Source organism: Petaurus breviceps, unplaced genomic scaffold (assembly GCF_028583685.1).
Source record: "Petaurus breviceps papuanus isolate PSGF00001 unplaced genomic scaffold, PetGlider_PUasm1.0 90750, whole genome shotgun sequence".
Lineage (NCBI taxonomy): Eukaryota > Metazoa > Chordata > Mammalia > Diprotodontia > Petauridae > Petaurus > Petaurus breviceps.
The window spans coordinates 10,663,215-10,677,357 of NW_027187335.1; the positions used below are offsets into that span (position 1 = coordinate 10,663,215).

At 42.7% G+C, this 14,143-nt stretch overlaps 2 protein-coding genes across 7 annotated transcripts in view; one reads left to right on the forward strand and one right to left on the reverse strand.

Annotated features, from left to right (window-relative positions):
• MRPL27 (mitochondrial ribosomal protein L27) overlaps positions 1-14,143 on the forward strand; it is a 477,291-nt gene that overhangs the window by 462,472 nt on the left and 676 nt on the right. For 2 of the 3 annotated variants that reach the window (XM_069067546.1, XM_069067548.1), the window contains exons 2-4: positions 9,440-9,533; positions 13,283-13,414; positions 13,834-13,901. In XM_069067546.1, the coding sequence (XP_068923647.1) occupies positions 9,440-9,533; positions 13,283-13,414; positions 13,834-13,901 (294 nt within the window). The other variant, XM_069067547.1, reaches the window with a different exon arrangement.
• Positions 105-9,488, reverse strand: EME1 (essential meiotic structure-specific endonuclease 1). Of its 4 annotated transcripts, none has more exons than XM_069067537.1 (9): positions 9,343-9,488; positions 6,616-7,408; positions 6,404-6,531; positions 2,454-2,543; positions 2,257-2,366; positions 1,920-2,055; positions 1,530-1,645; positions 655-844; positions 105-356 (listed from the first exon to the last, which is right to left on the reverse strand). In XM_069067537.1, exons 2-9 carry the CDS (start codon positions 7,379-7,381, stop codon positions 180-182), a joined length of 1,713 nt encoding a protein of 570 aa, XP_068923638.1. In that variant the 5' UTR covers positions 7,382-7,408; positions 9,343-9,488; the 3' UTR covers positions 105-179. The 4 variants fall into 4 exon arrangements, with proteins under 4 accessions (XP_068923638.1, XP_068923637.1, XP_068923639.1 ...); XM_069067536.1 differs by having other exon boundaries at positions 6,616-7,458; positions 9,343-9,478; XM_069067538.1 differs by having other exon boundaries at positions 9,238-9,356.

Sequence of the window (14,143 nt, forward strand, 5' to 3'; positions counted from 1 at the left end):
AGGGAAGAATTCCATAAATTGACAATGGAGGACAAATTTTCCCGGGGTCACCCTCCTGTATTTAGTCATGTTAGTTTCCTTCAGGAAGGGGAATGAAATTGAACTTACAGGATCACTGCTCCCATTTATTCCTGCAAAAGGATATTCGAATGCTTTCAACCATCAGTTTTGGTTAGGAGTCATTTTGAGCCATCCAGACAGAGGTCTGGCTGCAAAGTGGTCATCTGAAAATAGATACGCCTAGACAGCTCTGGTCCAACCCGGCGAGAAGTAGATGTTACACCCTCCCCTCGGCGCACCTGGATGTCTGCAAGCAGATTGTGACGTTCTTGCTCAGATAAACACCGCTGATATGCCTAAAAAACAATAAATGTTGTCTAAATATCTTTAACAAACTAGCCCCTACCTCAGTGGCTGAGAGCTGCAACTTCTTTTTCTGGTGGAAAAAGCAGCTCTATTCACAGCAAGCTGGTTTTTGCTGACCTGTAAATTTTATAGTCATCACTTTATCTTACAAATGAGGCTCAGTGAACAAGGTCTTGGATAAAAGTCACCATAATTTAAAATCTTAACTTGTGGTAAACTGAGGAATTTCATTTATGAGTTGCCAGCAAAGATAATGTCTAACTTAGTGCTACAATATAGCTGGCTTACCTGTAGCAGAAGCCGAGGTGAGGGATAGGCGGTTACAATTGCACTAGCAATCTCCAAACTAACTCGATTTAGCTGTTGAATCTGTCTCCTCCAGACCAGTGCAAGTCCCTTACCAGAGCAGTCCACCTTCACCCCTCCAGCCCAATCACTTGCCAGACAGAAGGAAAAATTAGTCCAATCCCGAGATCTCCTGCAAGTAATAACCCAAATGAACATGGATAAAATAGCAGAAATGAACTGTGTTCTAAAAAGCCCCAAATGGCAAGTCAACCCAACAGAGCTCATCTCATAAAGGGCCATCCCCAGTATATGACATCACTATCGGGCTTATCTTAGACCTGCTGGCACAATAATACAGGTAAATCACATTAGAACACACTCCACAATTGTATCCATTGAGTTATTTAAATTTTGATATAATGCATACAGCTTGATATACGTGGGACTTAGAAGTCTTGATCTAAAGAGATTCTAATTTTACTGGGGTTTGACTACTGAACCTTTAATAACTGCCTCATGGAAAATCCAGTCCAACCCTCCCCAAACAGATCAAAAGGATGTATTTGGAACATAGAAATATCTATTACCAGGAACTTGAGATTCTTTCCCTGACAAAATCCATCAATAATGTAAGTAGTGCTCCTCTGGTATGTGGTATTCCACTACCAAACACAGAAGGGAGTTTACCATGAATTTTTATTCCCAGGTTTACCAGAAAGAACTCTCTGGAAAGTGGTAGGTAAGCCAGTACAGTATTAGCCCTTCATCTAAGAGCACTGGAGCCAGGATCGTGGAAAAGGGATGGTTTCTCTGACTATGAGAATATTTATAACGGATGAGGACCTGGCACAAAGTTTATCCTTAGTATCACTCACTTGAAGGGTGTCTCGGCCACAGCCTTGGTGAACATACAGATGAAGTCGGCCAGCTCCTTCCAAGTCTTCAGGATTCTAATCTGGGCTTCTGTTTGAAGCTGCAAGTCCACCAAAGCCTACAAAGCACAATAGCAATGATAAAATTTGGGGCACAGGAAGAGAAATACAGACCCAGTGTAGTTCATCCTATTCTCACTGTCATTTAAAATCACCCTGAGGTCCCCATTACCTAGCCTTCAAAGCTCTATATAGATCCTCAGAACCAAGCACATCTTTCAGTGGCAAAAACTGTTCAAATGTCATATCCTACCAATGAAAATAAACAAATACAATTATAGGTGCCCACTTGGTATATGTAGCATTGCTTAGGAAAGAGGTAGTTCTACTTACCATTTCTACTTCTACCCTGGACAGTACTGGAGTAAACTCTCTGTTCTCCTTTGATCCCTTCTGATTTACCTTCCTCTTGGCTTGATCTCTATTCACTGTGACTCCCTGCTTCTGTCTCCTCTGGGGTTTTGGAGAACTAGCGAGAAGGAAAAGAAATGAGGATAGCAGCTCTAGGCCTAGCTCTGTTCAGCAGGAGTAACTGGGGAAACTCCCTCCTATGCTGGGTAGAGGGACACCATATACCAGAGATGCAACACATACTACTGGTGGGTTTTGAGAGGGGAGAGAATCCCACCTCCCTGACCCTTTATAAAATAACCTCAGAGCAAATTCAAACCTAAAATAGTTTTCCTGTTCCACGACTGCCAGTGACAGAGTTTTCCCTAATGTTTTTGCTGTGACCCAAGTTACGAAGCTCTGCAGAGTTTCCTTCCCTTCAGGGTCATCCTATGTAAGAGGAAATATTAATTATTGTAATTGCAATGTTTACTTCAACTGGTCCTATAATTCTGTTGTTCTTCTCAGTCTCCCAACCTGCTTTGAATTGTAGATCATGGTCATAAACTCCTTTCCCTGGATCAGGACCAGAATGATTGGTTCTTCAGTCAAGTTTCCCTCTTCATCCTGTCAAGAGGTACAGAGTACAGTGTGAATCAGCAACTACTGGGGAAGAAGTAGAATTTTTATGCAAATTTCTGGGAGAGGCCACCTCCCTAGCAGAAAAAGTGTCATCTATCAAGATTATACATCACATTAATCTAAATATAAACCATACATCTTCCTTATGCCTAGTTGTTCTAAACTCTTAAGTGCACAGTGTGCACTCAAGCTTTTAGTAATGGACACCACTTAAGCCTTTGTGGTCTCCCTGTGCAAAAGCAATAGCTACTGCATGCACGTACACACACACACAGACACAGACATACCCGGAGCCTGGGCTACTGGTGCCACAAAGTAGAGGAGATACAGCTCTTGTTTGAATGCTCCTGGGAATTGCCTACATCTCTACCAAGTCCTTTAGAGCTCAGATCTCTAGGCAAAGCCTGTCACCTCTCCCTTGCTCTTCTGAATCCCCAAGAGGTCCTCTCAGAGTATTTACACTCCTATGCTAGGATTTTCAGCCACTGCAATGGGGGTAAATAGCTGTCTTGGAAGTAGAATAAGAGAAATGAGGATGATCCATCTTAGCTACCTTCTTAGCATACTAAAGTTCTAAAATCCTACTATTTTGTCTTCAACATAAGGTTGTGATGGGAACTCACTATTTTTTTCCTTTGTAATGAGATTTCTCCATCTTACAAACTACTGGCTGCGAGATCTGAGAACCAGACCCATTGATATAAGCTGATTTTCAGGGCTACAGAAACTTGGTACTGCCTGGAGTCAGATCTGGATCAGACACTGATTATGGAACGTCTGGACAGGCAGCTTCTGGGAGCTATCTTAGCTGACAGGATTGAGGGAGGACACCTTTCCCACTCCCACAGTGCTAAGTGTATTTTGTCCCAGTTAATGGAAGTTAACAGATTTATAACTTTTGCCCCTAATCATTTCACTACGTGGGGAAAGCATGAAGTACTCATTTTCGAATGGTTCTTTACATGCACTTTATTCATTTTTGGGGTGCCTCTATACATACATATGTGTGTGTGTCCATGTATATATGTCAGCCAGTATATGGAAACTGTGGACTGTCTGTGAAAGGATATGAAATACTGAGTTAGTTGGACGAAAGAAATTTCTCACCTATCCTCATAATTAGAACAACATTTCATTTTCTTTCCCCTAGACTGATTTCTGAATTTGATAGCAAGTATAAGTAAATTTGCTTAGTCACAAAGTAGTGGTGGAAAAGGTTATACTATGTTCAGTTGCTGGATTAGAGTGCCACCTGGTGGACAATATAACATATTCCCCCTTCTAGTAATTGAGAGCCTGCTTTCCTATAGCTTTGAGAAAAGCAGGGGAATGAGCCAGGTGTGGATGGGTGTGGCTAAAGCAGAACCAGGAAGCCTACACTAGCACATATGTCACCTATCACATAAAGAACTATAGAATAGCAATACTTATACAGTAAGAGACTCAATGATGAAGATTCTCACACCTGGTCATACTCTTCACATCCCAGTGACTCTGAATGCCTGTAGATCATCATCCAAACCCCATTCCACTGCCCCCCCCTCCCCTCCTATCTCCTGATTCCTTATTCCCATCCCCTTCAATCTTTCTACTCCAAAGTTTCACTGTGACTTCACACAACTCTTCTACTCTGTCCTCTGGAATGCCTTTTCCATAGGTTACAAACCTTCCATCATCTTAAATCATTTCCTCTTTCACTCCTTCTATCTACTAGTTTTTACTGAAACCTGGCTCCCCACTGGTGACACAGCCTCCCTGAGCATCCTTCACTCATTCTTCTCAGTACTGGTCCAGGTGGAAGAAGTGGAACACTTCCCACTGCCACTTCCAAGCCTTTCCCTTCACAAACCACTCAGGAATGTCTCCTTTGATATTCTTGTCCATATACACTATCCAATCAAAATACTGATAGCTGTTGTCCAGAGACCCTCACAGGTCACTCTTCTTCCTTTCTCAATGAGTTTAAAGCCTAGCTTTACAAATCTTCTCTTCTCCCTTCAGTATACATATTGATTCTCCTTCAAATACCCTAACACTGAGTTCCTTAATCTATTCACCTGAGTTACTCCTCCACCCCAATTTAGTCACACAAAAAGATGGTCATACTCTTCATCTTGCCTTCAACCACAAATGTACCACCTCAATGTTCAAGCATTCTGAAATCTGACCAAATCTACTGGCTTGTCATTCTCCCTCTGTCTTCCCTTATACAATCCCACTCTTTACCCACACTGTGATCCTCAATCCTTCCACCCCTCAGTTCTCTTCCAGGCCATCTCTCCAGACCCTCCCTCCTCTTCTCCCCATCTTCACTCCTTGGTGAACCCATTCGACCCTTCACTGTCCTCCACTCTTGAATTTCTTGCCTCCTTGTCATATTTCTGATTATGCCCAGCCAAACTTCTTCCTTAGATCACTTCCACCATTCCTCACCTTTGCACCTACACATATGCTACTGAATGAAGGTAGAGAAAAATCACACAAGTATTCTGACTAGGTCCACTACATATTTATGTTATTACACAGTCTGAACTGGGCCCTCACTGCTGCTAGGCAATCCTTCTGTTCCTCTCTCACCAACTCATTATCCCACTCTCCACAATGACCCTTCTATATCTTTCCATCCCTCAAATCTCCCACAGCTCCTCTTTTCCCTACTCTTGGCTGAGAACCTTGCCTCATATTTTATAGAAAAAAGGCCAACAGCCACAAGCTCCCTCTTCTCCTATCATTCATATGCCTTCTTCGACTCTCTCCTTCTGAAGTGCTTTACTCTTTACCAAAGCTATCTCTTCTACTTGTTCAAGCACTTCCATTCTATCCTATCTAAGATTTGTCACTGTCATGCCCCTCTTTCATTTGTTTTCAGTCTCTTTCTACTGACATTCTCTACTGCCTACAAACATGCCTGTGTCTCTTCCATCTTAAAAAAAATCCTCACTTGATCCTTCCATCCCCACTATTGTCTTCTATCTCTTCTGCCCTTTGTAGCTAAATTCCTCAAAAAGGCCAGCTACAATAGATATCTTTTTTTTTTTTTTTTTTGCCTTTTGGAGGGCAACTGGGGTTAAGTAACTTGCCCAAGGTTTCATGACTAGTTTTTTTTGTGTGTGTGTTAAGTGTCTGAGGCTGGAACTGAACTCAGGTCCTCCTGACTTTAGGGCTGGCGCCTTACTCACTGTGCCAGCTAGCCATCCCATACAATAGATATCTCTTTCCTCACTTCTCTGACTTCCTTTAACCATCAATTAAAATCCCACTTTCTACAGTAAGCCTTCCTTAGGCCATCTTTATTCCAGTGCATTCCCTCTTTTGATTATTTCCTATTTATCCTGTATATAGCTTGCTTTGCATATATCTGCTTGCATGTTGTCTTCCCTATTAGATCACAAGCTCCTTGAAGGCAGAGACCGTCTTTTGCCTCTTTTTGTACCCCCTGTGCTTAATACAGTGTCTGGCACACAGTAGGCACTTAATTCTTGTTTACCAATTCGCTGATTTAAGAGGTTGGAATTGTGATTTCATTGGTACAGACAAATCCAGCCAGCAAATCTTTAAATTACTTTCTTAGAGGATTGTCAGGGGAACAGAGAGGTTAATTAAGAGGTTAAGTGGCTTGCCCTAGGTCACCTGGGCAAAGTGTCAGAGGTGAGATCAGGTCTACCTGACTCTAAGGGCAGCTCTCTGTTTACTATACCTCTTGAAAGAGCAGAGGAAGGAAAAGAGGGAACAAGAGACTTGATGGACTCAGAACTTGAGAAATGTGACAGACTAACTTGAGAGACAAAGGTTATCTATGACAAGGGACTCTGGGAAGAATACAAAAACTTTGGAAAGGCCTTTACCTGAGACAGGCTGACTCTCCTCTTCCAAGTGATGCTACATGGAATGATCTGTGCCTCAATTGCACAGTGACACTCCATAGCTTGCAAAGCACTGAGGATCTGACCACCACCATCAAGCTGTAAGAGAGCTGCAGCAAATTGCAAAGTGCATTGTCAAGGTAGGATCAAAAGAGCAGGCAATTCAGTGTGAAGCTAAGAAAAGGCAAAAGTACCTGGATCTAATACAACTGTGATGTGTTTCAAACATTCCTCTGGCTTCTGTGCTTTTAGCATGTTGGCCAGAGCTTTCTTCTTTTCTCTCTCTTGCTGTCTCTGCTCAGTTTCCTTCTGTTTTCTTTGGGTCTGGAGGGGACCCTGCTGGCCTCTTCCCTTCTCCTTCTGAGAGTATTTAGTTCTCTTCTGGGGAAGAGAGAGCACTGAGCTTTCCTCTGTGGCTGATAAATTTCTAATCTGGACTGGGAAGAGAGATGAGTAGGCTGGAAGATGATTGTGTGGCTCCTCTTCAATAATAATGCTGTCATTCTTTGAAGCACCTTTAACTGAGGAAGAATTAGAGAGAACAAGGGCCTTTGGAAAGGGCTGTTCTTTCCATTTATCTGCTGTTCCTTCATTGTGCTGATGGTCCCAAGCACATTTAGTTTGGGAGCTTGAGTCCTGATGGCTTGATTCTTGTGCTTTAGAAAAACTTTTTGTTATTCTGTGCTGAAGTCTCTGTACCAGGGGAATAAACTCCTCTTCCTCCTCACTCTCACTACTTAACACTGTAACTGGTTCTTTTGGGGAAACAGTTCTGGCTGCGTCTGGGATAGCTGGCAACTCTTTTGACCCTGAAGATGAAGAGGAACACTCCACTTCTGAGCTGTGGACCATAATTTGGCTGCTCTTTGTTAAAGATGGCTTCTGTTTCAGAAATGTAAATGTTGGTAACTCCTCAGAGTCACTCTCACTTGTATCCAGTGGTAGCTTCTTTGGACCCATGATTAAAAGGCTGCCAAGCTGTATTCCCTGCAGAGACCAGTGTGAGGGAGATACAGAATGTTGTATCCCACATTCACCTGTGAGTCAGATCAATAATAATAGGTCCCACACACAACTTTGTACTTAAGACAGCACTTTCCTCACAGCCAACCTGTGAAGGCAGGCAATCTATTATCCCCATTACTATTAGCCCCATTGAGATAAGGAAACTAAAAGTCAGAAGCACATTCACATAGGTTGTAAACAGTAGAGTTAGGATTCCAACCCAAGCATTCTAGATGTAAATCTCCTCTTTCCACTAAATCAAATGAACTTCTAATCATGGGATGGTATTGGCATCTACAATTTAATGAGAAGGGATAAGATTTCAAAGTGGAAGCCTTAAAGGATGAAGTTATGTAGTACAGTGGAATGAGCACTAAACTTGGAAGTAAGCAGATTTGAATTTTGGCTATGTCACTGTCTCTATCACCTTGGGTAAGTCACTTCACCTCTACAGATTCTCCTCCTTTGTAAAATGAGGTTAATTATAAGGACTCTTCCAATTTTAAATCCCATGATTTCTGCCTTAGTGTTGATTTGTTTTGCTTAAATGTAACTACATTATATAGTTATTAAGAAGTGACAATGATATTTAAAAGGCATCAACAACTTTTTAAAAATCCTGTCATTTTATGATTGAAGGCATCATGAGGAACAAGGCAGCAGTAGACATCAAACAAGACAGGTGGGAAGTTAGGCTGGCATTGTGCAAAGGCTTGTCTTCAAGTTCCAGTTTGGCTGTTTATTCCTAGTGCAATGTTGGGCAAGTCACTGAACCTCAGTTTTCTCGTCCCCCCCCCCCATTTGTTAAATGACAGCCTTTGGAGTAGATAATCTTTACAATTCCTTTTAGTTTGCAGTCTATGAGATGCTATTCATAATTTATGGCTGGAAGAAACCTGAAAGGCCATCAAACCAAAACTCTTTCAATTTAGAGAGAGAGAAAAGTGACTGGCCCAGGGTCTCATAGCAATTGTCTGAGAAAAAATTTGAATACTCATTATCCCAATTCCAACTAAGTCTCGCACCCTGTCCACTGAAGTCAGGCTGCTTCTTGCTTGCTGTTGAGTGCTCTCCTCAGAAAGCAAGTCGATTTCCAGTGGAAAAGGAATACTGGATATAGAATTTTATGACATGAGTTCTAGCTACAGCTCCACCAAGAACTAGTCCTCTGAGGACAGACTATTCAGAAAGTGAATCAACTCATCAAAGTCTCATACCCTTTACAAGGCATATAAAGATGCACCCCTGCCACCTCCCCCCCCCCCCCCCCCCCCTCCAGCTGTTCTAAAACCGATGTACCTGGCAATACTCTTGTTTCCTTCCTACTATGCCCATTATCTATGACAATGCTTATGACATTACTCCCTCTCCTTCCACTCTATATTTCGGACAACTGTCATTCTCTCTGTTTCTAAATCACAACACTTCATCTCCCGACTCTGTGCCTTTGCCCTGGCCCTCTCCCTTACCTGGAATCTCAGAATCCTTCCTTAAAATGTAGTTCAAGGACCAAAATCTTTTGCAGGACTCCCACCTAACAGTGCCCTCCCCTAAATTACCTTCTACTTAAATATTTTGCATCACTAATGAAGTCGACCAAATACGTATTTAACAACTATATATCTATCCACAACGTTCTCGCTATTTCCCCTCCGTTATAATGTAAGCTCTTTCTGAGTAGGGATTATTTCATTCTTTCCACTTGGGTCCCCAACACTGAGGCAGGGGCCGGGAGCGTAGCAGGCGCTTCCTAAATGCTTGTTTTGCTGGTCTCTAAGGCCCCTCTCGCTTACTTCTCCCAAGGGACGGACCTCGGTGCCGCTCCCTCCAGCCAGCACTAGTGTAGCTGGGAGGCCTGCTGTTAGCTTGGGTTGGGGGTGCGAAGTCAGTACAGAACCACCCGTTTCCCCGTTCACCTGGAGCGTCTCTCCCGACTCCGCGCGCTCGGCCCTTTCAAACGTTCCGAAATACCGCGAGACCCGGAAATACCGCTACCGGAAACGGAAGCTTTCTGCGGCCGGCGGCGAACAGAGGATAGCCATGGCAGCTATGGCACTGTTATCGTTGCAGGCGCAGAAAACAGGCCCCGTCTTGGCGCGGGGAGCGGGTAACGACCTTTGGCTCACCCCTTAGGGAAGGGGTGGACGGGGTTACTGTGGAGGTCATGCCCTGTGAGGGCCGCGACTGGGATAAAGGAAGCCGGGATCAATGTTGGCCACGTCACGCTCACCACCTTGGGAAGGGTGCGTTTGTAGCCCACGTGACTAACGGGGGTGGGAGCTGTTGCCCACGTGACCCCTGTTCCCACCTTCCTTCTGGTGGGGGGCGAGGCTTGCGCTGCTCTAAGGTTTGGGGGGTGCTTCAGTACCGCTGTGTTGTGCAGTTGCCGGCCACGTGTAGACTGTTTATGAAGAGCACTGAGAGTACAGTATGACCACAGGGAGGGTGAGAGTTGTGGAGATATTGCCATACCAGGATCAGCCGAAAGAGCTGATGATATTTGGTCCAAGAGAAGATTTAGGGTGGGAAGAATCACAGGCTTTTATTAAGCACGTGCTGTCTCCAGAATACTGTGCTGGACAAAGTCGACTGTCTTGCTTTTTTATTTTTGTATCCCTAGAGCAGAGCACAATGCTTTGCACGTAGTAAGCCCTTAATAAATGCTTTTTTATTCATTCTGGGTAAGATAGAAAGTTTGGATAAAGCACATAATTATGTCTCAGTCCTTAATAGGTTCTCTAGTTATCAAATGAAATGCAATTAGTACAAGGTAATAAAGCCAGAGTGCAATCCAAGTGGGATTCACTGAGGGAAATAAGAGGAGGCTTCTTCCAGGAGATATTATTTGAATTAAGCTTCAAAAGATAGATTCTGTAGGTTTGAATTTTTTTTTTAATGGAACCTCCATAAAGGGAGTTTCCAGTAAGGGCCTTCCTATACAAGCACCCATGAGAAAAATGAGATGAGCAAATTTAGAGAATCCACCCCAAATGTACACATGGACTCATTGTGCCTGTGGTAGAGCATTCTGTACTCATTGGTTTAATCAGCCATGGTCAGACACACTGTAACTTGACTCTAGTATAGTGATGTCATTTTGGTCTTCCAGAACAAGGGACAGCAACCAACCATACCAGTGCATATTGTAATTTATAACCTTTAACACCTAGAAGTTAAGTGACTTGCCTAAAGTCAAACAGTCAATAAGGCTCAGATGTGGAACTTGAGCACAGGTCTCGTTCTGACTCCATAGTACAGCTCTCTCTATCCATTACCTTATTTCCCTAAGTAAGGAACATTATAGGCATAGGGAGCAGTTGAATGAAGAGGCACGAATTTGGGGAGGTACAGTGTTTGTATGGGGGGGGGGGGCGGTTCACAAATAGAGAGTAGTGATGTTTGGCTATGCCATAGAGTTTGTGATTCCTAGTAGTTATGTGATAAAGCTGGCAAGATAAGCTGCTGCTAGATTGTGGAGTATCCTGAATACCAGACAAAGTAGTTTGTAGTTTTAGAAAGAACAAGGACTAAAGGATAGACCTTATAGGGAGACAGGTTGAGTTGTCTTAGTAAAACATAGCATAAAGAACTTTAGAACTGGAGGCTTCTTACAAGTGGAGCAGTAAATAACAAACTGTTTTGTGAAGTAAAGAATTCACTGTCCCAAGAAGTATTCAGTCAGAGGCTTAGTGAGATGGGTTTTGTAAAAGGCATTCCTACACAGGACCAGAAGTTTACATTAAACTTCTAAGGTCCTTTCTAGTGCTTAAGTTTACACAATCTTGCCTAGATGGAATTCTCTCTCTTGATGCCTCACTGTGGCATCTCTGCCTTTCACCCCTCCCTGGTAAATTGCTTGTTTATCCCTGTGGCCTTACAGGTCATGGTTACACACTGTATACTTTTGTCTTTGGAAACGGCACTGAAATTAGAAACAGAACCCTGAGTTTAAGTCTTGGCTTAGCTGCCTGGATGAACTTGGGTATATCACTTAAGTTCTCTGGGTATTTTCACCGTAGAATTAAGAAGTTATATTAGATAACCTCTAAGGCAGGAGTTCACAATTGGAGGTCCAAAAAAACTTTTTGATGACTATATTTCAATAGAATCTGTTTCTTTTGTAATAATGTATTTTTCTCTATTTAAAAAATTATTCTTTGATGGGATCTATAGGCTTCACTAGACTGCCAAAGGAGTCCTTGATAGCAAAAAGGTTAGAACCTCTGTTCTAGAGAGATTCATAGGAGTATAGATCTAGAAAAGACCCTTAGAGCCATCTAGCCTGATCCCTTATCTTAGAGATGAGGAAACCAGAGAGGTCACAGGATCATAGATCCAGTGGAAGGTACCTTAGAAACTTGACCAGACTGCCAAAGGGGGTCCATGACAAAAGAAGGTTAAGAAGCATTACTTCAAGGTAGACTTCACTTAAAACTATATTCTTTTTTTTTTTTTTTTGGCCTTTTGGAGGGCAGTTGGGGTTAAATAACTTGCCCAAGGTTACACAGCTAGTTAAGTGTTAAGTGTCTGGGGCCGGAACAGAACTCGGGTCCTCCTGACTCTGGGCTGGCGCTTTACTCACTGCACCACCTAGCCGCCCCTAAAACTATATTCTACTCAAGATGAAACAAGGGTTTTCTGTTATGTAACAATTGTAGGCTTTATACCAAAACGTAGTTTGTCTGGAAGAGCTTGGGGTTAGACCAGCCTGATGACTGCAAACTGGACCAGGTGCCCTCTTCTAATTCTTTTATGTCATAGACAACTTGATTTTATTTGATATCCTGGACAGAAGTCCCTACAAAAGACTTGGGCACCTGAAGGGTTCCCATTTCTTATATCTGCAGTTTCTAAATGACACTTGGAAACTATATATGTTTTGGTTAATATGGAAATAGGTTTTACATGACTCTACATGTGTAATCTATAGCAAATTGCTTGCCTTCTCAAAGATGAGAGAAGGGAGGGAGGGAGAGAATTTGGAACTCAAATTTTAAAAAATTAAAGTTAAAATATGTTTTTACATGTAATTAAGAAAAAAGAAGACTATATATGTTTCTAAATAATCAGTAACTGCCTCTAAGATCTCAAAGGTAATGATTACCAACCTTGAGTTTGTGACTATGCAAGGGTCTAATCCAGGGTGTTGTGAAATTCATAAAACAAATTACTTTAAATTCACTTTTATTTTAAATATAAATGTCAGTACTTGCAATGGGAGGGGGGAGAGTCACAAAGTCAAGCAAATAAGTAGAGTGTTGCTATTCCAAAGAGATTAGGAATTCCTTTATTAGGTATTAGGAGAAGAAAGGGCCCAAGGACCTAGCAGTCTGAAATAGCCAGTAAGTAGAGATGATTGCTCCTTTAGACAGGGCTACACTTTTTAGCTTAAAAGCAGTTGATTTGTTTTTGTGTGTGTGTGTGTGTTGTACGATATTCTCAATGTATGGTTCAGTGGAGCCAAAGTGGGTAGCTATGTGGGTGTCCTCTTGGCACTGTTGCCTCTCTTCCCTCATTCTCAAATAGTCTGTGTCCTACCTTGACAGGGCTGGATGTACCCAGGGCACATGGTGTTTATTTTCTTTTTCCTTCTGTTTATAGACTCCCTCCAGTGTTTATGCCACAGACAATACAAGGAATAGGTTGTCTACCGTCCAGGAACAGACCAAGGGCTGCAGGACACTCCCTGAAAACTAACACATTTGGTGCCATTTCTGAGCCTCCTAACAGACCACCTCTCCACCTACTGCTCCTCAGCACTGTAAATGCCTTCTTTGAGACATGGTTTCTCAAGGGACAGTTGATCTGTCTGGGTTGCTCTCTCCCTGAATAACATTTCTTGTCATCTCTCTACAGTTAGTTCAGGACTGTCTCCCCATCAGGTCATGGCTGCCACTGTTAGATATGCATCCAAGAAGACTGGAGGTAGCTCAAAAAACCTTGGCGGGAAGTCACCAGGCAAACACTATGGTATCAAGAAATTGGAGGGTAAGTGTGTATTTCAGGGTTTTCCCCTCTCTCCCCACCCTCTTGATTTTCTGAAGGTGAATGGTAGAAGTCTCATGCTTTGTGCTATGAGCCTAGCACATGAAGGTCCTCTTTGGAACCTCCTTTGAGTTAAAGAGCCAAGAAAATTTGGGCAAGGCATGGGAGTCTGTGCCATATGACTGGAGAAGGGGATTCCCCATGGGAGTGATCTTAAGTCAGATTTCTTTCCATTCTACATAAATATCACTGTGTGGCAGGAGTCTTCAATGGCAGGTTCAGAAGCTGGTTTAAAGCATTTGGGCCATGATATAAGGATTCATCATTGTTCCTTAGAAGTCCGATTTGATGCCTCTTGTGACCATTCGTTCTAGCTGGCTCAATGTTTCAGAGGTCCCTACTGAAATCTCTCTCTGTTTTAGGTCAGTATGTTCATGCTGGCAACATCATTGGGACTCAGCGCCAGTTCCGATGGCATCCAGGAGCTCATGTATGTTGCACTTTGGCCTTCTCCTTTTGTTCATTGGACCAACTTTCTGTACTTGAATACCCCTGATTAATTAGTTTTCCTGTCCAGCCCAAAGTATAAGCTAGGCTGTCCTGGGCTCAGGCAAAGATATTGTTGGAGAAAAAAACTGGGTGTCTTTTGAGAGTTAGCAGCAACTTGGAATCTTTTATTTCTTGTGGGAATTGAACACACTTTACAAACCCAGCTCTTGGTGGTATCCACTT